Raw genomic sequence first — 23,377 nt, forward strand, 5'->3', positions numbered from 1 at the left:
TCCAATAGGCCACAGGGATTGAGCTCAACTCCACTGAAAGAAAGACAAGAGGATTTTTAAGTGCTGGGGTGAGATAGCGGAACAGTGCTGGAGAATGTTAGAGGGGAGGTTGCTCAACGTGACGAGGCCATCTGTAGGTGCTATTTGGTGCTAATAGGTTAGGTTTCAGCCTCCCACAGAAACTGGGAGGCAGGGGTGCTATCTTCTTGATGATGATGTTCCAAAGGATTGGCTCCCAAGTCCATCAGAAAGACATTCCTAGCTTGTAGAACTCACAGACTAGGAGAAGATTTACATCTCATAGGGATAGAGATAAAATTTCTAAAGATAAGCTTTTCAAGTAAATTCTCTAAGCAAAGGGAGGGAAGGAGACTGTGTCAGGAAGAAACCTGTCTAGGGTTTGGTTAAGCTGAGAAAGGCTTTAAGTTGGACTTGGTCTAAGAATGTAATATTTTCCAGCTCTTATATAATTACTACAGCTTTTCACAGACAAAATCTAGCACTCAACAAGAAAATAGCTGGGCACTTGAGTATATAAGACTATATGAAAAATAACAAATAGAAATAATATACAGCAGTTAAAGGGCTCCAAAGATGCCAGAAAATGCAATACCAGACATAGCCCTTATTTTTTTTTTTTAAAGATTTTATTTATTTATTTATTTAACAGAGAGAGAGAGAGAGAGAGCCAGCGAGAGAGGGAACACAAGTAGGGGGAGTGGGAGAGGAAGAAACAGGCTCCCAGCGGAGGAGCCTGATGTGGGGCTCGATCCCAGAATGCCGGGATCACGCCCTGAGCCGAAGGCAGACGCTTAACGACTGAGCCACCCAGGCGCCCCGCAGACATAGCCTTTAAAATCAGTACGCTCGAATATTATTTAAAGAAGATTAGATTTATATGTATTTCATAAATATGCATATTTTATATTTTTTGAATAAAATATAAAGTTAAAAAAGTAATAGCATATTTTAAATGAGCTCAAGGAAATAAAATACATATAGAATCTGGGCTGAACTTGGAATTTATAAAAAAGAAGAAAATGGAAATTCTAGAATCAAAAACTATAATAATTAAAATTAAGATCTCGGAAGAAATTTTTCTTAATCTGATAATACATATTCCTGCCCCCACACCCGCAAAAAACCCAAACAACCAAACGAGCAAAGAAAACTATTGCAAACATGTTAACGGTAAAGTGTTGAAAACTTTCCCTTTGAGATTAAAAACAAATCAAAATGTTCCCTATCATCACATCTACTTAACATCATTACTGGTGGTCTTAGCAAATACAATACGTTTTTTAAGTTATAAAGATTGAAAGAAAAAACCCCCAAACTATTGTGCACATCAGTCATAGATACAATTCTGCATATAGGAAATCCAAGGGATGGATGGGTACGTTATTGGAAATAGTAAGTGGGTGGAAGAGGTACTGGATGCAAGCTTGATATATAAAAATACAATTGTATTTGAAATCACCAGAAAAAAAAGCTGAAAATGAAATTTTTAAAATATTCATGAGTTTTCTTTTGGTGCCACAACAAATTACTACAAGCTCAGCGTCTTCAAACACCTATTTATTATCTTACAGTCTCTATGGCTCAGGAGTCAGGCACAGTGTGACTCTATTCCCTGCTTGGGTCTATTAGGGCAAAATCAAGGTGTCACCAGGCCCTTGTTTCCTTCTGGAGGATCTCAGGAAGAATCTCTTCTAAGCCTCTGCAAGTTGTTGGAAATACCAGTTTCTTCGGCTGGCGTGTTGTAGGCCCCAGTTACTCGCTGGCTGTCAGCTGGGAGCCTCTCTCATCTTCTTAAGGCCAACAGCATTTTTTTTATCATGCTGCCTGCTCTGGTTTCAAAGCAGCAAAGATGCACACAGTCCTCATGCTTCTAATTTCTCTGACTTCTCCCTAGGCCGGATATCTCTAACTCTTTCCAGAGAGATCTCTATGGTTTTAAGGGTTCATATAATTAGTTTCGGACCACTTGGACTATCCAGGATAATCTCTATCTGAACATCTGTAACATTAATTACATTTGCAACTTTCCTTTTACCATGGAACATTATTATTATAATTTCCAAAATTGTGATATCTTTGGGAGATATCTTGCCTATGTGGGGATGGAAAAATAATTTTCCCTCTGCCCTTCTAGGTTCTTGGACGAGATATCCCAGTTATAAGAGAAAAATTAACAGGAGAAAAACAAGTTTAATAACATGTATACCTCCTGTATACAAGGGAGAACTTGCTTAAACTACCTAAAAAATATTTAGATAGGAGGCCTAGCTAAGAAAGAAAGCCATTACTAAGAGATAATTTTTTACCTGAATGACTTATTTGTATGGCAGGCCAAACATCTAATTACCAAATATCTGCTCTTCTCATCATCCTGTGAATTACTCTCCATCCCTTTGAAGCCCCAGGCTCTATCCCATTTTTTTTTAAAGATTTTATTTATTTATTCAACAGAGATAGAGACAGCCGAGAGAGAGGGAACACAAGCAGGGGGAGTGGGAGAGGAAGAAGCAGGCTCATAGCGGAGGAGCCTGATGTGAGGCTCGATCCCATAACGCCGGGATCACGCCCTGAGCTGAAGGCAGATGCTCAACCGCTGTGCCACCCAGGCGCCCCTCTATCCCATTTTTAAGCTCAAGATGACATATAAATCTCAATGACCTGGCTTGTCCTTGGGTTTCATACTCTCATGGGGCACCTGTACATTCGTGATTACATTTGTTTTTCTCCGGTTACTCTGTCTTATGTTAATTTGATTAATAGGCCTTAGAATGGTAGAAGGAAATTTTTTCCCTCATCAACAGTAGAAAACAGCAGAAAACAACCTAAATATCTATCAATATTCCCTACGCATGCAAGGAAACACCATATAGTAATGAAAAGTAATAAACTACAGCTGCACATAACAGCATGCATGAAACTCACCTGCATGATGTTGGCTATGACTTTCGACTTGAGATACGTTGAAGGAAAATAGACATAGAGGAACACTCACCATGTAATTCCATTCATGAAGCCTCAAAAACAGGACTCAAACATCAATCTTAGAAATTATGAAAATAGATATCTCTGTATTTCTGGGGGAGATGAAAGGGGAAAGAAATTATGAAAACAGGTATCTCTGTATTTCTGGGGAAGATAAAAAGGATAGAGATTAAGAAAGGACAAAAGGGTGGTTTTTTTTTGGTGCTAGAATGTTCTGCTTTTTTATTTGGGTAGAGGTTTCATAGATGTTTGCTTTGTAAAAAATCATTAAACTTACATTTATGTGTTGTGCACTTTTCTGTACGCTGGCTGCAAGTTATTGAATATATTTAATTAATATCAAGTAATACAGACTTGTGTTCATTGCAAGTTGTTAAACACATATAACATATAATCTATAAAATAGAATATATTATGTAATATATAAAACAATATATTAATATTCATTATATCACTATATTCTATATTAATCATTAATATTATATAATATCCATCATTAATTATAATATTATATATGAAGAAAAATGTGACCTTCAGGTCTCAAAAACTCAAAATTTTGAAGTACATTTTGGTAGTAGAGGCTTTAGCATCTACAAAGTGCTTTAGGATAGTTGTACATATTACATAATACACGTATAAGCATTTTTACCTGTATTATTTTAATTAGATTTATCATTTACCATAAAAGATATGGAGAAACATGGTTGGGTGAAGTCTTATCAGGGATTAAGTTATTCTTTCCTAGGTTGCAGACAGTTCCTTTCATAACTAGCAAAAAATATAAGAGGTGTTGTTGAGAGAGTGGTGACTACTACTGCTTTCATTCATGAACCGAGAAGGAGGCATTACTGGCACCAAGCATCAGCACCGCACACACACAAGAGCCAAGACGTCTTTTCCATGTCTTTTCACAGTGAGCTACTTAAAAAAAAAAAGTGCATTCCTCTTTGGAGAAATGTCTGTTAAAGTCTTTTGATCATTTCAAAAATCAGGTTATTACTATTGTTATTTTTTGTTATTGGATTTTAAGAATTTCTTATATAATCTGCAAATTAACACTTTATCCAGATATATGGTTTGCAAATATTCTCTCTCATTCAGTAGGTTACCTTTTTATTCTTCCATTTCCTGTGCTCTGCAGAAGATTTTAGTTGATGCAATCCCACTTGTCTTTTTTTTGTTTTTGCTGCCTGTGCTTTTTGTGTCATTCAAGAAATCATTGTGGAGGCACCTGGATGACTCAGTCAGCCAAGCATCCAACTCTTGGTTTCAGCTCAGGTTATGATCTCAGGGTCATGGGATTGAGTCCTGGGCTCCAGCCTCAGCGCAGAGTCTGCTTGAAATTCTCTCTGCCCCTACCCCTCCCACCCCATGCTCACGCACAATCTCTCTCTCTCAAATAAATAAAATCGATTAAAAAAAAAAAAGAAATCATTGTGGAAACCAATGTCAAGAAGATTTCCCCCATGGTTGCTTTCTTGGATTTTTATAGTTTCAGCTCTTACTTTCAAATCTTTAATCCATTTTGAGCTACTTTTTATGTATTGTGAAAGATAAGGATCCAGCTTTATTCTTTTGAATGTGGATATCCAGTTTTTCCAACACCATTTATTCAAGAGACTATTCTTTCTCCACTGTGTATTCTTATGCCTTTGTCAAAGACCAATTGACTGTACATGCATTTTCCCCCCTGCACTCTCTGTTTAGTTCCATTGGTCTACGTGTCAATTTTCATGCCAGTACCATACTGTTTTGATTACTGAGGCTTTCTAATATATTTTGAAATCAAGAAGTGGGAAGCCTCTAGGTTTGCTCTTATTCAAGTTTACTTTGCCTATTTGGGGTCTTTTGTGGTTCCACATGAATTTTAGGATTTTTCCCCTTCTATTTCTATACAAAATATTTTTAGGATTTTGATAGGGATTGCACTGAATTTGTAGATTACTTTGGGTGGTATGGACCTTTTAACAACATTAATTCTTTCAATCCATGAACACAGAATGTGCTCTAATTGCTTTCGTCAGTGTTTTCAAGTTTTCAATGTACAAGTCATTCATCTTTTTGGTTAGGTTTATTTCTAAGTTTTTAAAAATTATTTTTGTAGCTATTGTAAATGGGAATGTTTTCTTAATTTCCTTTTGTTTGTTGTTGGTGTATAGAAACACAAGTGATATTTGTATGCTGATTTTGTATCCTACAACTTTACTGAATTCATTAAGGGCTCAAATTTCATGTTGTCATCTTACAACACAAACAAACAAACAAAACCCGAGAGAACACAAGGAAACTTTGGGAGGTGATGGATGTTTATCACCTGGATTGTGGTGATGGTAACATGAGTGTGACCAAACTCACCAAATTGTATACATTCATTATGTGCAGGTGTTTTTGTACACTATTTGTACCTCAAATAACTCTTGAAAACAAAACAAACGGAAACATAAAGATACATGTTAGGTATTATTATTTGCAGTGTAGATCATTTCCTTGGTTTTTTTACTGTGGGGCAGAAACTAGACGCAATATATTTCTAATGAAACATGTAAACCAGATTATATTACCCACAAACTTTAACCTGTGTTTAAACTGTGCTTAAAAAGAAAAACAAAACTAGGTTTGGTTTCTCAGGTTAAGTAAATCTCACGCACCAAGAAACAAAACAAAACAAAACTGCAATGATTTTATCCAGCCACTAGATGGCACTGCTGCTTGCGGAGGCCCATGACATCGGGCAACGCTTGTTAATTCAGGAGATTCTCTCACACAGAGGAGATTCTTGAAACAAACTCATTTTGGTTTTTGTTTATTGAAATATAGTGTCAACCATATTATCATTAGTTTCAGGTGTACAACATAGTGATTCGACCACTTAATACCATCTGCTGTGCTCACCACAATTGTAGCTACCATCTGTCACCATACAGCGCTAGGACGTTATCATTGACTATATTCTCTGTGCTGTGCCTGTCCTCCCTGTGACTTACCCACTGCATAAATGGAAGCCTGAACCTCCCACTCGCCTTCACCCATTGGCCCATCCCACCGCCCCCTCCTCTCTGCAACCCTTAGTTTGTTCTCTGTATTTATGGGTCTGCTTCAAAGCAGCTAATTTTTAATATTTGTAATTGGTCACTAGAAAGTAGAATCGTACTTTAAATGATAAAATTACTACTTTCGTGATACTATATTTGGGCTTATTTAAAATTAAATTTTTTTATAGAATATCTGAAACTATAAAGAAACATAAAGAAGAAAAGAAAAGTTATCTTTACTCCTAATACTCAGGGAAAACCTTTGTGCTTACCTTTGTAGTTTTCTCTCTTTAAGCATACAGAAACACAGGGCACATGTATTTCTTTTTTTTTTTTTGATGTGTGAATTTATTTATTTATTTATTTATTTGGCACAAAAGCAACCCTTTAATTAAAGTGTATGTATTTCTATTTAATATTTAACAGGGTAGAATCTTACTGGCTATATTATTTTAACTGGATTAACAATAATGGTGTGTATATTCCCCTATATACCTAAACCCTTTTTTTATTGTTATTTTTCATTGTTGTCAGATTATTTCATCATGTAGTAGAATCATACTTATTTAACTAAATCTTTAATTTTGGACCATTAAGTGGTTTCCGATTTATCACTAGTAAAAATAGCTGTTTGATAAACATTTTTGTGGTTATGTCTTGAATGTCAGAAATTATCCCTTAAAGTCCTTCCTCCTCCCCCCCACCCCGCCCCAGAAATTATCACATCAAAAGAAACATGAAATCTTTTTAAGGCTTTCCTAAGTATTTTAAAACTGTATTCCAAAGGTCAAACTATACCAATTTATGTGATCATCCGGGATCTTTCTGGTCATATATTTTCCAATGTTTTCTCTAGAATTTTATTAGCTTTTTAGTCTCAGTTATGATAGATTTTCATGTGTTCAAGTCTAGTCAAAATTATGATAATTGAGAACAAGCTTAGAAAGATAATTTCTGTATTAGTATTATAAAAATTTTTAATCAATTCAATACTGACTGCAGGACCTAACATTTCAATGGCATCCAATCATTTAAAAAACACTCTTAATTTTATTGAATCCTTATATTTATGTGAAATAAGTAGGTGAACTGTTATTACCCTTTTCAGAGGAGGGAATTGCAATTGTTTTGCAAAAGCCAAATAAAGCACAGGTAACTGGTAGTTTCCTTTGGTACGTATTAACATAATTATCCGGGGTGAATATAGCCCATAAATTCAACATTTTAAAAATTAGCTAAAAGCTTGAACACAGGAGCAAATCAAGTATATATCTGTAATAGACTTCCACAGCCCCCTACACTTTCCCTACTACACGCTTCATCACTACCCTAGTGTAATTGTGCACTTTACTGTTTATTTCACAAATAGCCCCTTCAAAAAGAAAGACAGGCTATGTAGAAATATACATATTATGTAGAAATGGTGCTTTATGCCAATATTGGGAATCTAATGACATAATGTTCCCATTTATAACAATCATCACTAAAAGTTAATACAACACTTTGAGCCAGGTACTATTCTAAGTTCATTTTCATGTATTAACTAATTTAATTTCTACCCAATTTGGAGGAAATTTCTAACCAATGCTGACTAAAACAGCTTAGACAACTAGCGAGTGGCCGAGATGAAACAGGCTGTATTTCCCCGGGGCTCTGGCTTTAAGCGACACTTTCCATTTACACATTTCATAGCACACGAATCACAAGACATTGTTTTGTCACGTGACTCAGGAGCATATTGTTGTTACTAATGATAGGATATTAGAGTCCGAAGGCCGTTTGCTTCATTTGACAGCTGTGGGAACTGAAGGACGTGGAGATGAAGGAAACTTTATATATATATTTTTATCACTAAGCAATGTCTGGAATCCACATTTCTTTTCAGGATGCTATGCTGATGATAACGGTTTAGAGATATCCGAAGAGCATTCAGGGAAGCTTTCAGAGAAGAATATTGTGAAATACATTCACAAAACAATTTCGAAGGTAACAGAATTTTCCTGACTGAGGTATCTCAGAGACATTAATATAGTGCCTTGTTTCTACTTCCCGGATTCCTTGGTGTAAATAACTAAACTATGCCTAGCTCTGAACAAGATGCTTTCAGAGCATCAGTTATGAGGACCAGTTATCCTTTTGTTGGAGAGAAGATGCACTTTATCAACAGGTCATCTTCTAATTTCCTATGCCTGTTTAGTATGAAGGTGAATAATAACAGGAAGGAAGAAAATATTAGAGTAAAAGAAAAACCTTAAATGACATATATTCTTCCCAAGTCAATTAGAATATTTACTGAGCATCTGCTATGCAGAAAAATAAATATAGCTCTTTTGGAAAAATATATGAAAACAATTTAAAAAGTACAAACTTATAAAGCTAAGGTTTTACTATAGATAAGTTTTTTAAAAATGTTATAGTATCTATTTCCTGATTTCTAGCATGACATAATTTTAAGTGTATTTCAAGAAACGAACACTCCTTAGAGACCATTTTGTCGATTCTACTTTTATCTTAACATACGTAAAATCAGCTTATAATGGCACTGAATACAAAAGACAAAGAAACACTATTGCACTCAGAAAACACTTCATCAGAAGCATTGCACAGGATAGACTTGATAGGAAACGTACACATTTAGAGTCCAATAAGACTATTATTATTCCAAGTTTAAACAATACAGAGGTTTTCCTGATAGGAATTTGCCACATCACATATTGCACGTTTTCCAATACTTTTATCTGTTTCACAAATATTCCTCATATTTGTTTCTGTCCGTATCTCTATAAAATGCTACATGTAAGATTCTTAAGACAGTGAATTACGTACCATTGAAAAAGACGAGTTACACAGAAGAAGTGAAAACAACAACAATATAAATACATGATCACCCACTCTTGGTGGGAAAATGACAAAGTAACCTGGCAAACTTCTCTAAAAAGAGAGAAATATTACAAAGCTTAGTTTCATAAGCATTTGTCCACTTACACATGTTCTCTGATTTTTAAAAAAATGCATTTAGACTAAATGTCCGTGCTACCAGTTAAAATTTCTTATGATTACATTCGGTTTTTAATACCACCATCTAACATGTTCAAATAGTGCAAATACATGAAGCACACTCAGTTTTGGTAGTCATTCAACAATAAATAATAACTCTAAGCCTAGCTATTTCATTATTTCTAAATTCTAAAAAATATAAAGTGCATCCATAAGGTTTATAGTTGTTTTTCTCATTCTTGGATGTAATGATAAGTCAACCTGTGACTTTTTCAGCTCATGGCAGGAATGTTCCACAATGCAGATATTCCCGGAATTTCTCTTCTTTTTTTCCCCATAGTCTTGTTTGGAAGAAGGTTTCCAAAGTAAGGCAAAGTTTTTTTTACAAAGTCTTTGTGGAAAATTTCTGACCCTAGAGCAGCATTGATCAACACAAATTACCTTGAGTTCTGTGTTTTAATAGTCTAAAAGCGAACATGTTTCCTCATTGTTTAGTGGGTTTGCTACATATCGAGGATAAATTCTTTCCACATGCTGTGCTGCTGACCCCTGTACTATTCAGAAATGCACAGTTCTCAGATCCTGTGAGGTTGAACCTGTCAAAAAAGAAAGAAACTTAGAATTATTTTCAGTTCATCCTTTCCATTCAGTTATATGAGAATGAACTTTGCGAGGGTAGCCTCTGATTTTTTTTGCTTGGTGGAAGCTCATGAAACATGTCAGCTGGTCAAGTGACCATAAACTAATCTATAGAGACAGTAGACAAGAATTGAAAGAAAGGGTCTGTGGAAGGAAGATAAAAAGCTAAGAGCAAAGAGTTCCATTTATCTGGTTGGCATGCCACCAGAGGAGTGACTCTTGGTTGTTTCTCAGTTAAAGCCCTGGAGAAACAATCCCCAGAAAGTATACACATTCAACAATCATGCATACAGTTTTAGAGGGTTGATGGCCTCTAAGCCAATCTGTATGTAAGGAACCATAGGATACATATTGAGAATGCCCTTTCTAGAAATTTTAATTTATTTTCCATATTAGTAATTATCATAAAACTATTTAGAAGGCTAGAAATTTATCCAGTTCTGAGTTTTCAGAGGGCAAAGGTTAACACTAACTATATAAAATGTCCTTCAAACTTCAAAACGTACATCAATTATAGGTAATAAAATTAAAGTCAACATTTTCCGTACTGGGGCAAGTTTTCTGTCAGGTTCACAGAAGCTTCTAATTTGCTATCAGAAATATTGTGCTTTATCCCTGTGGGGATGACGACTGAGAAAGAGTAAAGGGGAATTATTTTCTAAAAAGTCAGCTTATCAGGAATATATATACATATATATATATATGGGATTGGCAATATTGGATTTTTCTTTTTGCATCATTGTAGTTATTTCCGGAATATGTCTGAATCTGTTATTCACACAAAAATTTGCTGAGATAAGATTACTAGAAGCATTTATTGTATGACTTCCAAGTGGATAAAAAGGAAAAATGGCAACATTAAAACCCTTCTTTAAAGAATTCAAAAGAGTATAAGCATACAAACCAGACTGATAAAGCTCTGTTCATACAGGGCACAACCGTCATACACAACAGTTCTTTGAAAGGCAAATGGCTTCCCTGAGCTGCCATTCTGGGAAAGATAAAGAGACATCTTGAAACTTACCAGTTGTTAAATTCTTTGCCATTGGACCATTTCCATGTCTGACCATCTTCAGTCTTCAGCCCAATCCAATGATTCGTTGTACCCACATATTGTTTTAAAAAGCTCTTGAAGAAAGCACAAAGGAGGTGTGTGTTACCCTCTGGGTAAGTATATAATTAATCTTATTTTTCAGAAGCTGCAATTTAAGGCATGATAGCTAAGCTGACCACTTATTAGCTCTATTTAGGACAAGCTCATTTGGATTTTTGGCCTTTGACGTGAAGTAATCAGAGCAAATTTACAAGATTAAATTGAACCCTGATTGCAATCTCAGACTGATCATACGGCTTTCTGTGACTAAATTATCCTACTAGGGAGATAGACACAATGTCTTCACTTAGCAGGAAACAAAGAAATCACAGATTATCTATATTAAAACACAGCAATATTTTATGAAATTTTTTTGGAATACTATCTTACCATGTCCTTTTCAGAATCAATGAACGCAAGAGTAGCACCTTGTTCATAGCAAAAATTTTGGGCCAGCGTCCAGCCCTTCTTTTCAGTGGAAATAAAGTAGCATTTCCTCTGGTATCCAATCCAATCATCTGAGCATGAAGAAACATGGCTATTTGATGGCAATGGGGATATATATTGGCCTGGACAATTGTATTGGCCCACTGTGAACAGGAAAGTGATTTGTTTTAGTAACAAAAGAAAGTAAATACCCACAGTATGTGACAATGTTAAGGATGAGAGACAAGGAACGAATTCTGAGAAGAGCAAGAAGAAGGCAGGTTATCTGTCTTATCTAATCTCACTTTATCTAATCTCCTGTTGTGCAATCATTATTGTCAGGGTATAAGAAATAAGAGGGTGTCTTTGGGGCCATAATCTCAGAAGGGGGTAGGAAGATAGAAAAATCTTGCAAGTAGTCTTTGGATTAGAAAAGGGAAAGGGCATTATAAATTATAATGCGGTCAATATGACACTATATTGGGAGATGAAGGATAGAATAATATGCAGGGAAGTAATTCAGAATATGGAAAGATCTCTGGCTGAAGATGTTTCATAAAGTTGTGAAATTTCGTGTTTGTAAAGACACAAATGTATCTTGGTATTGCTATATGTTTTGAATACCATATCATGGTTGACTCTTTGGGAGATTCTAGATATATTTTAAATTATCCATAATCACCATTCTGTGGCCTTGGAGATAAAAGACAAGAGATTGATCAATTCCTGATTAATCTATGGCTTATTTTTTTTTCTATCAACAATGAATGTGAAGCCCACATTTTTTCCTAACTAAATGTCTAATTATTAAGAATCTAAATCAGTCCCTTTCATTTGAGATTTTCAAATATGCTCAAATATAATTTTCTCCCACAATAATTTATAAAACATAGACACCTTTAACACTTGTAAAGAAGCTCTAGAACTCAGAAAGCACTGCACTGATCATCTAAGGAATATGGAATTATATTTAGTATTCTTTAAGAAATCAGCCATGTCTGGGGCGCCTGGGCGGCACAGCGGTTAAGCGTCTGCCTTCGGCTCAGGGCGTGATCCCGGCGTTCTGGGACTGAGCCCCACATCAGGCTCCTCCACTATGAGCCTGCTTCTTCCTCTCCCACTCCCCCTGCTTATGTTCCCTCTCTCACTGGCTGTCTCTGTCTCTGTCGAATAAATAAATAAAATCTTAAAAAAAAAAAAAAGAAATCAGCCATGTCTAATAATTGGGATGATTCTAAATTAATCAGAATTTCTCATTAATTAGACCAGGTAATCCTTGTTGATTTCAGCTGGACATGAATGCTCAATGAATTCATGAAGTACAGACCCACCTGATATGGCGATGAGAGCTATAATTAAAACAGTGATGAGGACCACATTCACAACAGCACATGGGATAGGAACTTGAAGGGACCCTTCATGCTGTGCTGCAAAATGAGGGCTGGCGGCATTATCTGAAGAGAGAAAGCTGATGATGAATTCAGGCAGACTGTAGAACTAAGAAAGGGACTTTCAATATTCTCCTGAGGTATTTACATTTTAATGCCTCCTTCTGTTCTTATATGAATTTTATAAGTTAATTTCCCCCCAATTTTGAGTGAATTAGGATGGCAAAACAATTCAGGAAGAATAATAAGATCATAAAATATCTCCCCAATCTATGCACTTAGTAGCTACAAAAATTCTAAGTATATCATAATTTTATTGTTTGAATCACAAAAACATTTATTAAATCTCTGGTTATCCTAGACGACATATAAAAGGGACATCCTAAATCCCTTAACGTCTCTGTAGTTACTGTTTAAGAGAGATGACATAAATGTAATAGATGAGGATAATGAATAAAAAATACTGAATTGATATATAAACAGCTACAACTAGCTTGATTGAAAATTAAAAAAAAGATTAATGGTACTCTTGGTGAAGTTGGTACAGATGTGAAGCCATTGAAATTTTCATATATTACTCATAGGAGAGTAAGATGGAAAAATAATTCGGAAAACTCTTTTTTTATACAATTAAATATACACCCACCCTATGATCCAGCAATTTGACTTATACAAAACAAGAATGTTCATAACAGCTTTATTCTTAAGAGCCAAGTCTTAGAAATAACCCACATATCCATCAACAAGAATAAGGATAAACAAATTATGGTATATCCAAATATTATTCAGCAATTTAAAAAAACCTGGTAATGCAACAAAATGCATGAATCTCAAAAAAAAAGTTGAGTAAAGAAAATGCAGCTCAACTATGTACAGTATCTTTCCATTTATATGACATTCAAGAATTGCTGAACTATAAGTGAAATAAGTCAGACTAAGATAAATACCATATGATTTCACTCCCATGTGGAATTTAAAGACAAAACAAATGAAGGAACAAACAAAAAGCAGAATCAGACCTATAAATACAGAGAACAAAATGATGGTTGGCAGAGGGGAGGAGAATGGGGGTGTGGGTAAGATGGGTGAAGGGGATGGAAGATACAGGCTTCCAGGTGTGGGATGAGTAAGTCATGGGGATGAAAGGCACTGCAAAGGGAGTATAGTCAATGATACTGTAGTAGTGTTGTATGGTGACAGATGGTAGCTACACTTGTGGTGAGCTCATAACATAAAGGGATGTGGCCTTACTACGTGGTACACCTGAAAATAATGTAACAATACATGTTAACTATACTTAAAAAAAAAAAGAATAGTTGAACTAAAAAGAATAGTTGAACTAAACTATGGTGATAGTAATCAGAAAAGTGATTGCTTTTATGTATGTAGGAAAAGTAGTTTGACCAGAAAGAAACACAGGGGAGCTTTCTAGGGTGATAGAAAATTTCAAATCTTGATTGGAGTTTTTGTTATAATTCATTAAACTGCATAATTGTGATTTGTGCATCCACTGTATGTAAAATATACCTCAATTCAAAATGACATGTGAATGAAGAGTCAAATGTTTGAATTTTTCAAGAGGAGTTAAAATTGTAGAAGAAATATAATAATATTAACAAATGTTAGGCAGAAGGTGATTATTCATTTACCTTCCATATAATGCTGAAACAAAGTAAAAATTTGATTTCACCAATAACAAATATTTTTGTGGAATATGAATATGATGTGAATGATGATTTTTAGTTTAAAAAAAACTAGAAGAAGATCTGTTTTAGAATATAAATGAATAATTGAGGAAGAAGTGAAGGCAATTTTGTGCCCAGAGCTTGAATTTGATTTTTGCTAGGATGAGCTGTTGGGATTTTTAAAATTTGGCTTCACAAGAAATATATATTTCCCTATTATGGTCTCAAAACCTGAAATGTAAAATGGCCACTTGCACGATATTAGAGTTTACCATGTAAAATAGCCTCAAATGCAAACATATCCTGTTTTTCAAAGTGTATGACTTCCATAATTAAAAAGTTGTAAACAGAGGACATATCTTGAAATTTTTGTATTTCGTTTCCTTGAAACATTTCTCTAAAGTCACACTGAGCAAAGAGATGTGCTTTCTTTCATTGTTTACTGGTTGCCAACATCAGCTTTTGCTGTTGGGGATTGTTTTTCCCAGCGTAGGTCTGCATTCAGATTTTGCAAGAGAAGCCTTTACTGAGCTCCTGTCTAGTTCTATTTCTCACAGCTTCTCAAAGCAAATCTTCCTTTTTTCAGCAGTTAGATCACCGGAAGCAACCCTTGGTAGGTAGGGTAACAAGTTCAGAGCTGTCTGTCTAGTTTCACTTCTCCCCATGTGAGAGTCAATCATGCCGCTTAGACTTAATGAAGCAAGAGTTCTGGTTCCTTAGCCAACACTGACTCGTCCAGATAGCTCATGGACTCAGAGCCTAGCTCCGTCTATTGGCTTATCCAGTACGCAAACTGTGGAGATGGTTCTCAGACTGTACATTTGTTTTCCATTCGTGAGGGCTGTTGTTACTCACAGTTTGATTTATCACCTAGGTGACAAAACACTCCCCCAACAGCATACTTCCGCTCTGATTATGGGCCTTGTTCATTAATGAAGAAACTGAAAATAAATCCACGATGATATATTGAGACATCCAAAGGTGATGCCCAAGGATTGTTCATACTAATAAAGCAACCACGAGGGCAGCATAAACTAAACATTTAACAGAAAATTGGGTGAACTCAGAAAAAGCTGAGGATTCCTGAAATAGGTCCTTCTTCTTTCCCCTATGCTCTCTACTTATTGAGTAGTTTTATTATTATATACATTTCTTCTTTTCAGTAGCTCAGTGGGGCCATAGAAGTGTGATTACCTAGCCACCAGAAATCTGTATGGCTTACAGTTGTTATCTGCACTTGATTTTGTGCTCTTCGGTGAAAGATGGGTTTATCAGAAGTGACTGGTGTCTTTTTAACATAAACCAGTCTAATAGACATGGACTCAGAAAACAGTCTCTTTCTCCAGATTGTTCAGCTCTGCTGTTCATAACACACCTTTTTTTTTTTTTTTTGCTGGATAACTTTGCTTATAAGTAAACTGTCTCTCCCACATGCTAGTGTTTTGGGGCACCTCATTAATTAGAGAAGAAGAGGGATAAATGGAAAAAATCAAGAAAACCTCACAGAAACACATTATAGGAAAAACAATGGGAGCATTCTAGTAATAGGAAATAGAATAGGTTCTGCGGGCAGAATAGATGAATAGAAAAGAGGAAAAGGTAAATAGCTAAGATGATCATATTTTGATGGATTTTGATGAAAGACAAAAGGAAGAACCGTGTATGATGCACGTAGAATTTGAAGCCTGTGATTGAAAGGGGAAACAGAATGATGAAATGAAGAGTTCCATGAAGAGGACAGAAGCAGAAGTTTGTATTTTCAAGAATTTTTCATGACGTTCTCGTAAGAAATTACCTCCAGACCTGGTAACTGCTCAGATATGTATATAGCTATTCTTTCAAAGATTGGAAACCCTCATTCCCAGCAACTGGAGGATGCTGTCATGAGAACAGAAGCTGAAGCAAACAGAAAGCGTACAAAGACACAAGGTGAAGACAATAAAGAATGTAACTAGTTACGGGAAAAACAGAATCGCTGTAAAGAGAGGCATTGCTTCCTGAAGCAGGTACCGATGGATACAGAAAAATGGTGGTGAATGCGCTGGGCCAGTGCAGGGAGTTTTCTAGTTAAGTCTGAAGAACTGATATGATATACACTGAAACAAAAAACAGATCTTTAACAAACTTCAGAAATCCACCTTTGTGGTTTCCTCTCAAGTCTCAGGTATCCTGTCTTCTCACGGATAGAGAAATATTTACTTGTTCCCATTTTCTCCTTTACCTGGACTGAAGTAAAACGTAATCCAGTGTCTCTAAAGACAAAGGCTCATTTTTTAAAATGCTGCTAATATCAAAAGATAGAGGGATACATGATAGATAAGTAGATAGGTGATAGATAGATGATTGATAGATGATAGATGATAGATAGATGATAGATGATAGATGGATAGATGATAGATAGATGATAGATGATAGATGGATAGATGATAGATAGATAGATGATAGATAGATAGATGGTAGATAGATAGATAGATAGATAGATAGATAGATAGATAGATAAATAATAGATAGATAGATAGATGATAGATAGACAGACAGGTAGATAGATGTGTGTGGGGGAGAGAGATGATGGGTAGATGTGTGTGAAAGACAGACAGACAGAGTTTTGTTACCAATGTATAACAAAGGTCTACTTACTTTGTTGTCCACCCTCTGGATGCAAGGAGCTGTTCTCTGTTATGGGAAAATCTTCAGCACTCATCTTTGTTCTGGTCAAGATTCCTTGGTTAATCCCAGGTCAAGCCAATCTATAGCAAAAGTCTTTGCCGAAGCTCTTGTTCAGTCTCTGGGTCTGTGAGATACCTCAGCGTTTATATTCAGTTGTATTGTCTCCACCCCCTTCCTCCTGCCTCCTAACCACTCAACTTCATCAGTTCTCTTTAATTTATGCTCCAGCGACCCAGACAATTTACAATGTGTTATTGTGGTGAGCTGTGGGTTTTCCCTGTTGTCTGAAATGTGCTTTCTCACAACTGTAGGTGTAGCATGAAGAGACAAGCGGGATTTTCCCAGAATCTGAGACATCCTTCTTCAAATTTGTGAAAAACACAAATAACTTAGGAGACGGCATATTTAAGTAAAGAATGAAAAGTTAAGGATTCCTAACTTCGAGGTGGAAATAATTTGGAGACTAATATTTCCCGTGGAACCTCATTCACTTATTTAATTAACAGCTAATATGTATTCAGCATGCACTTTGAACCTGACGCTGTTTGGAGCTAGAAGATTTATTGTTAAATAAGAATTTTAAGATCTCTGTCCACATGGATCTCTCTCCACTCTGGAAGAATTTTACTTAGGAAGCTATGAATTGGCTGTCAGAAGGGTATCGTTCATGTCTTCCCTGGGGACTAGTTCTTTTAAGGTATCATTTAGTACGTACTTGCTTTAAGGAAATAGAAACCTTGTGGTCTGGAACTTCCTTTGTATGTTCTAAAATTGTTTATCTTAAATTATCTGTTTCATTTATGTCCTGTTAATTTTTTGGTCATATTTTACTTTCATTTAGATTGCTCTAATTTCTCCTAATATCTTATTCTTCTCTAAATTTCCCCTGTTTTAGATTATTTTCCTGTATCTCTGAGGTGTCAGACATTTGGAGTATGATTATTGTAAAAAATATATTGCCACGGTATCAATACCATCCCGATGAGCTATGAAGGCAGAATGTCTGTGTATGGTGATTTAAGGAGGGGATCAAAATACCACTCTGGTTATCAATCTTGCTGCCAGAATTTTTATCATTAATACCACCTCTTTAAAGAATATGTGTTTTCAGAGTAAAGCCTTGGTGGAAGTATTATGCCTTGGTGGGCTGGGAATTATCATCTACTGTAGCTTAGTTGGGCCATTTTATTTATTTGTTAACCTAAGACATGAAGAGGTACATGTTGGTCTTAAGGGCTCTCTTTGCTTCCACTCCATTCTTTCAGTCAATTTCCTACTATGTTTTCCACATAACAGCAAGAAGAAGGGTCGTTTTACAATTAAGTCATACCACTTCGGTGAGATGTTCATCTCTTCTTCCCTCTTACCCTCAAAGGCTTCTTATCAAAATTACTGTAAAATCCAAAGGCCTTCTTATAGTTGAGAAGGTCCATGATCTGGCCCTGGCTACCTCTCCTGCCATTGTCCCTATTAGTCACTGTCTTCTCCAGCTGTAACCTCTGCTAAACCACAAAAATGTCAAGCATACCCCCACTACAGAATCTTTGTATTTTCTCTAAAACGTTCTTCTTCCATCTGCTTGCAAGTCTTGCTCTCCCTTCAACTCATTTTATTCACTATTCAACTGTGACCTGCCCAGAAATTTCTTCACTTACCTTCCCTATGTAAAATAGAACCTCATGCTTTATGCCACCATATACGTTTATTTTTCTTTATATCACTTGGTGATATCTGATATTATACCATTGTTTATCATCTGCTTTCCTTACTAGACTGTAAGCTGCTTGGGGGCAAGAACTTTTTCTGGCTTGCCCCTTCTGTGTCTCTAACCCCTGACATAGTAACTGGAAGCTGGTATGTACTCAGTACATACTATACATACTTGTTGAATGCATGAATAAATAAATATGAACTAATGAAAGAATTGTATAAAAACATAAAAGTTCTAAACTATAGAGTGCTACAAGAGGAGGTGTGTGGGATTGCAGACTGCTACTGGATAGCAAGTGCACACTTGAATATTGAATATGGAGATGAGTGATGGAAGGGTCAAGTTGGGTACTTGATGGAAACAGCTGATGCTTTTGCTAATTTCTTTGGGTGAAAGCAACTTAGATCAGATCTTCTGTTTATTTTTCTAAAGTTGGGAGATCTGGGTTAATGTCCACATTCCGATACTAATTACATACCCTATGTTTTGAAGAATGCATGGGATTGAGAGAGTATAGGAAAAGCAAGAGGAACTTAATTCCTGTAAGGCCATAGGTCGGAGGCAAAAGTCCGAGGTTTAAAGTTTCCATACTCTTAGAGACAAATACCTCCTTCTGGGAAAGCAAACAAATGATAGATAACAGTTATTAGGGATTAATGGTTGTCTGGACAAAATTAGAAGTCACAATGTAAAGTCTGCTTGCACAAGTATTTCTATTTTCCAGGAGCCCTAGAAGAATGCCGACCATGGAGAAAGGCATCCTCTGATTGTGTGAAGTCCACTGAAAAATAACAACCACAGATAATGGCCGTGGGACTGAAGGACTCTTCCCCACTGCCAGCCCCTCACCCTTTGGAAGAGTGCCTTTATAAGACTTGCACACTACCCCTTTGGGGAGCGACATTCCTCTTTCTTGTTGATTCCCTTGTATACAAGCTATCTCTTATAAATTCTGCCTGGCTTTCTTTGTCTCGTGTTCAGTGTTCATTTCTATGACATTGAGGCTCAAGACGGGTCCTGAAGGTCCGGTAACAAGACAGTGTAACAGTTATAAATCTGCAACAGTATTTGAACTCTCCCAAGTCTGTGGGGTATAAAGAGAGAGAAAGAAAATATCTACACACACTGATAATCCTTTCCGTGTGCGTTTTCCTCATGCAGAGCAGTTTTCAACAGCTTCTTGGACTACCCTAGGAATCGTGGTCCAGTTTTACCACTTACTAATGTGACTTTTCCCCTCTAATGACTCCCATATTCGTGTGAAAAAAGTAACTTTCTTAGTTGGACACCAACTATTTTTGAAATTTGAATATTCCAGAACAGTTAGGCTAATTAGCATCATTTAAAAAGTATAGATTTTACAGACAAATAATCCTCTCCCACAATTTTCCCTCTCACTCCCTGTAAGTCAGCAATGCTGACTTTCTTTCTGTTCCTTGAAAAAGTTAAACTTATTTTAATTTTATGGAGTGTGTTCTTGCTCTTGTTCTCTCTGCTTTCAGATTTTCCATGGCTGACATTTTTTTCTTATTTATATTACCTCATGTGTCACCTTCTCAATAAGACTTTCCCCGACGCCCTGTACAAATTACCTCCCATTGGCCACAATTTCTTACCTCACTATCTTATTAAATATATTCTTGTCTGAAATTTTGTAGCTCATTAGATATATGTATATCTATATAGTTTTAAAAATAATCATTATTGGGGTACCTGGGTGGCTCAGTTGGTTAAGGTTAAGTATTTGACTCTCGATTTCGGCTCAGGTCATGGTCTCAGGATTGTGAGATCAGGCCCCACATCTGGCTCTGCGCTCAGTGGGGAGCCTGTTTAAGATTATCTCCCTTACCCTCTGCCGTTCCCTGCTCGTGCTCTCTCTCTCAAAAAAATTAGCATTATTATTATTATTTCCCTTACTGGAAAGTAACGTCTTCAAGAGCAGGGGCATGGCCAACTTATTCAACGATGAATAATCGCACCAAGAACATAGAAGGATTTCAATAAATATTTATTGGGTAGATACATGACAGAATGTAGGTGAGTATCAGCTCAAGTATTTGTTAACTGTGCGGCTTTGGGAAGTATACACAGCTCCACTGAGCTTTGGCTTTGTTATCTATAAATTAAAAATATTAGCATCCAACTTATAAAGTTTTGTGAAGAAAAAATTATAAACTAGAAAATGAGTGTTCAGCTATGGTGTTTGGTATATATTAGGCATTTAATGCATTTAATGATGTATAAAGGAATCAGTTTGACATAAGTCATAAAAAGAGAAAGGTTTGCATTTGATATAAGAGATAAAACTGAGAAGACACAGCATTCTCGCTGCTATGATGCAATGTGGCTCTTGTCTGTCTAGGATACAGACAGAGGAGGCTGTCATCTCCGAGGTCCACCTCTGACAGTGTTCAGGACCCTAAGACACTTGCCTGTGTGATCAAGACTTCTTGTTTCTTCAGCCATAGTCAACTGAATGGGTATTATATGTATATATTTATATATGTGTATATTTATACACATGCATATATATGTGACATCTACTATATACATTATATATGTAATATATGTTATATATACAGACCATTGGGCACAGAGAAATAACAAGATCTTATTTTAAGAAAATAAATATCTGGGGGCACCTGGGTGATGCAGTTAGTTAAGTGTCCAACTCTTGGTTGTGGCTCAGGTCATGATCTCAGGGTTGTGAGATCGAGCCCCACGTGCAGCTCCGTGCTCAACCCAGAGTCCGCTTGAGATTCTTCCTCTCCCTCTGCCCCTCTCATGCATGCTCTCTCTCTCTTAAGTAAATAAATATTTAAAAATAGAAAATAAATATCTGTAAATGTTATAACATTGATCAAAATCTGTTACCATTTTCTGAAATCATTTTCCTCTGTTTTTACGGGAGCAGCCGAAATCAACACATGTATAGGTGGGAATAAGCAGCCTCCACAAACATAAAAACCAGCCCAATTCCTCAGAACATGTCATCAGCAAGCCTTCTAGGTATCCACCGGACCTCCTGCTATTCAAGTCCTTTACAATAACCTGAAATTCACTGCAAAATTAATATTTTTCCATGAATCGTCCTCTGCTTCCCCAGTAGTTTTTTTTTTTTTTTAAGATTTTATTTATTTGACAGAGATAGAGACAGCCAGTGAGAGAGGGAACACAAGCAGGGGGAGTGGGAGAGGAAGAAGCAGGCTCATAGCGGAGGAGCCTGATGTGGGGCTCGATCCCGGGACACCGGGATCACGCCCTGAGCTGAAGGCAGACGCTTAACCACTGTGCCACCCAGGCGCCTCCCCCCCCCAGTAGTTTTTTTTTTAAGTGTAAGAAATCTCCCATGGATTTGAGAAAACAATCAACTGAGAGTCACATAAAGCAGTGGAAGAACAATGAATAGGGTTTCCCAGCACAGTTCTGGTTGACACTTGTTGTCCTGATGTCATTATGAAAAACATGCCATTTCACTTGCCAGAGTGTCTTACTATATACAATAAATTATATGTTCATATTACTAATCAGTATTTGTTAAATCAAAGAAAGGTGTCTCTACATGTGGAATTACAGTAAATAGGACAAAGCAAAGTGTAGAGAGCCAGGATGCGGTGTGGGAGAGATTTTGGGGTCAGGGTTTTCAGTTGCCCCTTATTCATCTAAATATGGAAGCAAGCTTCCTGTGTGGTCAGCCCTGATGAATTCAATTCTCTAAAGCAAAGAAACACATGAAGAAAACTAAAGAAACAAAACTAGTGCAACTAAACTTTTTTCAATCTCTTTGTAAAATACACGTAACTATAAATATATAGCTTTCAATTCTTTCAGAGATGTTGTATGTCTCCTTTCATACATAATATATCAAAAAATTGAAGGATAACCACAGGGCAGAGATCATCATTAACGTTTCATAGTTCATTTGAGAAAACTGAGGCTTAGAGAAATTAGTGTCTGGACAAATTTGGAAGAAGCCCCTCAGGACACCAGAAGTCAGTGCAGCTCTTGACCTTATATGAAGAATCCGGGGCAAGGTCCCAGAAAGGAAATGAAGTAATATGAGCTAGATGCAAAGTGATGCGGAGAAGACAGGATATACAGTCCTTATCAGACAGCAGCTCAGCAGGATGCTTTTAGTAGCACATGTTCACAGGGACCGCAAACTTCCGACCTAAGACAATTTCCGGAGACAAAGTGTTCATCATTTTTTTCTGAAACTTCTTTTTTCTTTCAATGGGTGAATTAGGTTTCTGAATGGCTCTTAATCTTGGGAATCAAACCTTCAGTTTTTAATGTTTTGCCTCAAATTAGTATAAATTATACAAATTGGTAAAATTTATTTTTAACTCACAGGTGTGCATGTGCTTTCTAATTGCTTACTGTAAAGCATCAATACTACAGGTAACCATGAGTAAGTGGGGGAATTTCCAACACTTGCCAATCTTCTCTGCTCTCTCAATTTACTCTTTGAACTTTCTAAGTTTCCTCTTCGGTGGAATATCTCCTAAAAACCAGAAATGAGTTGGTTTGGAAAGTATGAGCTGTTATATTTCTTCTCCTCGACTTGAAACATTGAAGGTTAAATACAGTGTTCACGTATACATGAACTTGGACTCTGAAAAATTTGACTACTTTTGAAAGTAAAAGATGTAAAAGAACTGTAACCAAGATGAGATATAATGCTTAACCATATCTTTGTACTTTACAGAAATTAGTCCCAGGATTCTTACATGTAG

The 23,377-nt window shown here is 36.3% G+C and overlaps 2 protein-coding genes and 1 long non-coding RNA gene across 3 annotated transcripts in view; 2 read left to right on the plus strand and 1 right to left on the minus strand.

Annotated features, from left to right (window-relative positions):
• Positions 1–23,377, plus strand: part of KLRF1 (killer cell lectin like receptor F1) — an 82,248-nt gene that overhangs the window by 20,610 nt on the left and 38,261 nt on the right. The gene's annotated exons all lie outside the window — the stretch shown is intronic.
• Positions 8,522–17,076, minus strand: CD69 (CD69 molecule). The gene is made up of 5 exons (XM_008697475.2): positions 16,901–17,076; positions 12,522–12,644; positions 11,155–11,354; positions 10,696–10,799; positions 8,522–9,628 (listed from the first exon to the last, which is right to left on the minus strand). The coding sequence occupies exons 1-5, from the start codon at positions 16,962–16,964 to the stop codon at positions 9,517–9,519; spliced, it is 603 nt and encodes a 200-aa protein (XP_008695697.1). The 5' UTR covers positions 16,965–17,076; the 3' UTR covers positions 8,522–9,516.
• Positions 17,198–19,606, plus strand: LOC103669148. Its single transcript, XR_570193.2, has 2 exons — positions 17,198–17,627; positions 19,366–19,606. It is a non-coding gene; the product is annotated as an uncharacterized LOC103669148 (long non-coding RNA).

Source organism: Ursus maritimus, unplaced genomic scaffold, assembly GCF_017311325.1.
Source record: "Ursus maritimus isolate PB19 unplaced genomic scaffold, ASM1731132v1 scaffold_26, whole genome shotgun sequence".
Classification (NCBI taxonomy): domain Eukaryota; kingdom Metazoa; phylum Chordata; class Mammalia; order Carnivora; family Ursidae; genus Ursus; species Ursus maritimus.

Excerpts from the sequence above, each read along its gene's own strand:
- CD69 (XM_008697475.2), bottom strand. The coding sequence starts at position 16,964 with ATGAGTGCTGAAGATTTTCCCATAACAGAGAACAGCTCCTTGCATCCA. Across the intron at positions 11,355-12,521 it reads AGCTCTCATCGCCATATCAG|TGGGCCAATACAATTGTCCA; the intron begins GTGGGTCTGTAC and ends TCCTGTTCACAG. Across the intron at positions 9,629-10,695 it reads GGCAAAGAATTTAACAACTG|GTTCAACCTCACAGGATCTG; the intron begins GTAAGTTTCAAG and ends CTTTTTTGACAG.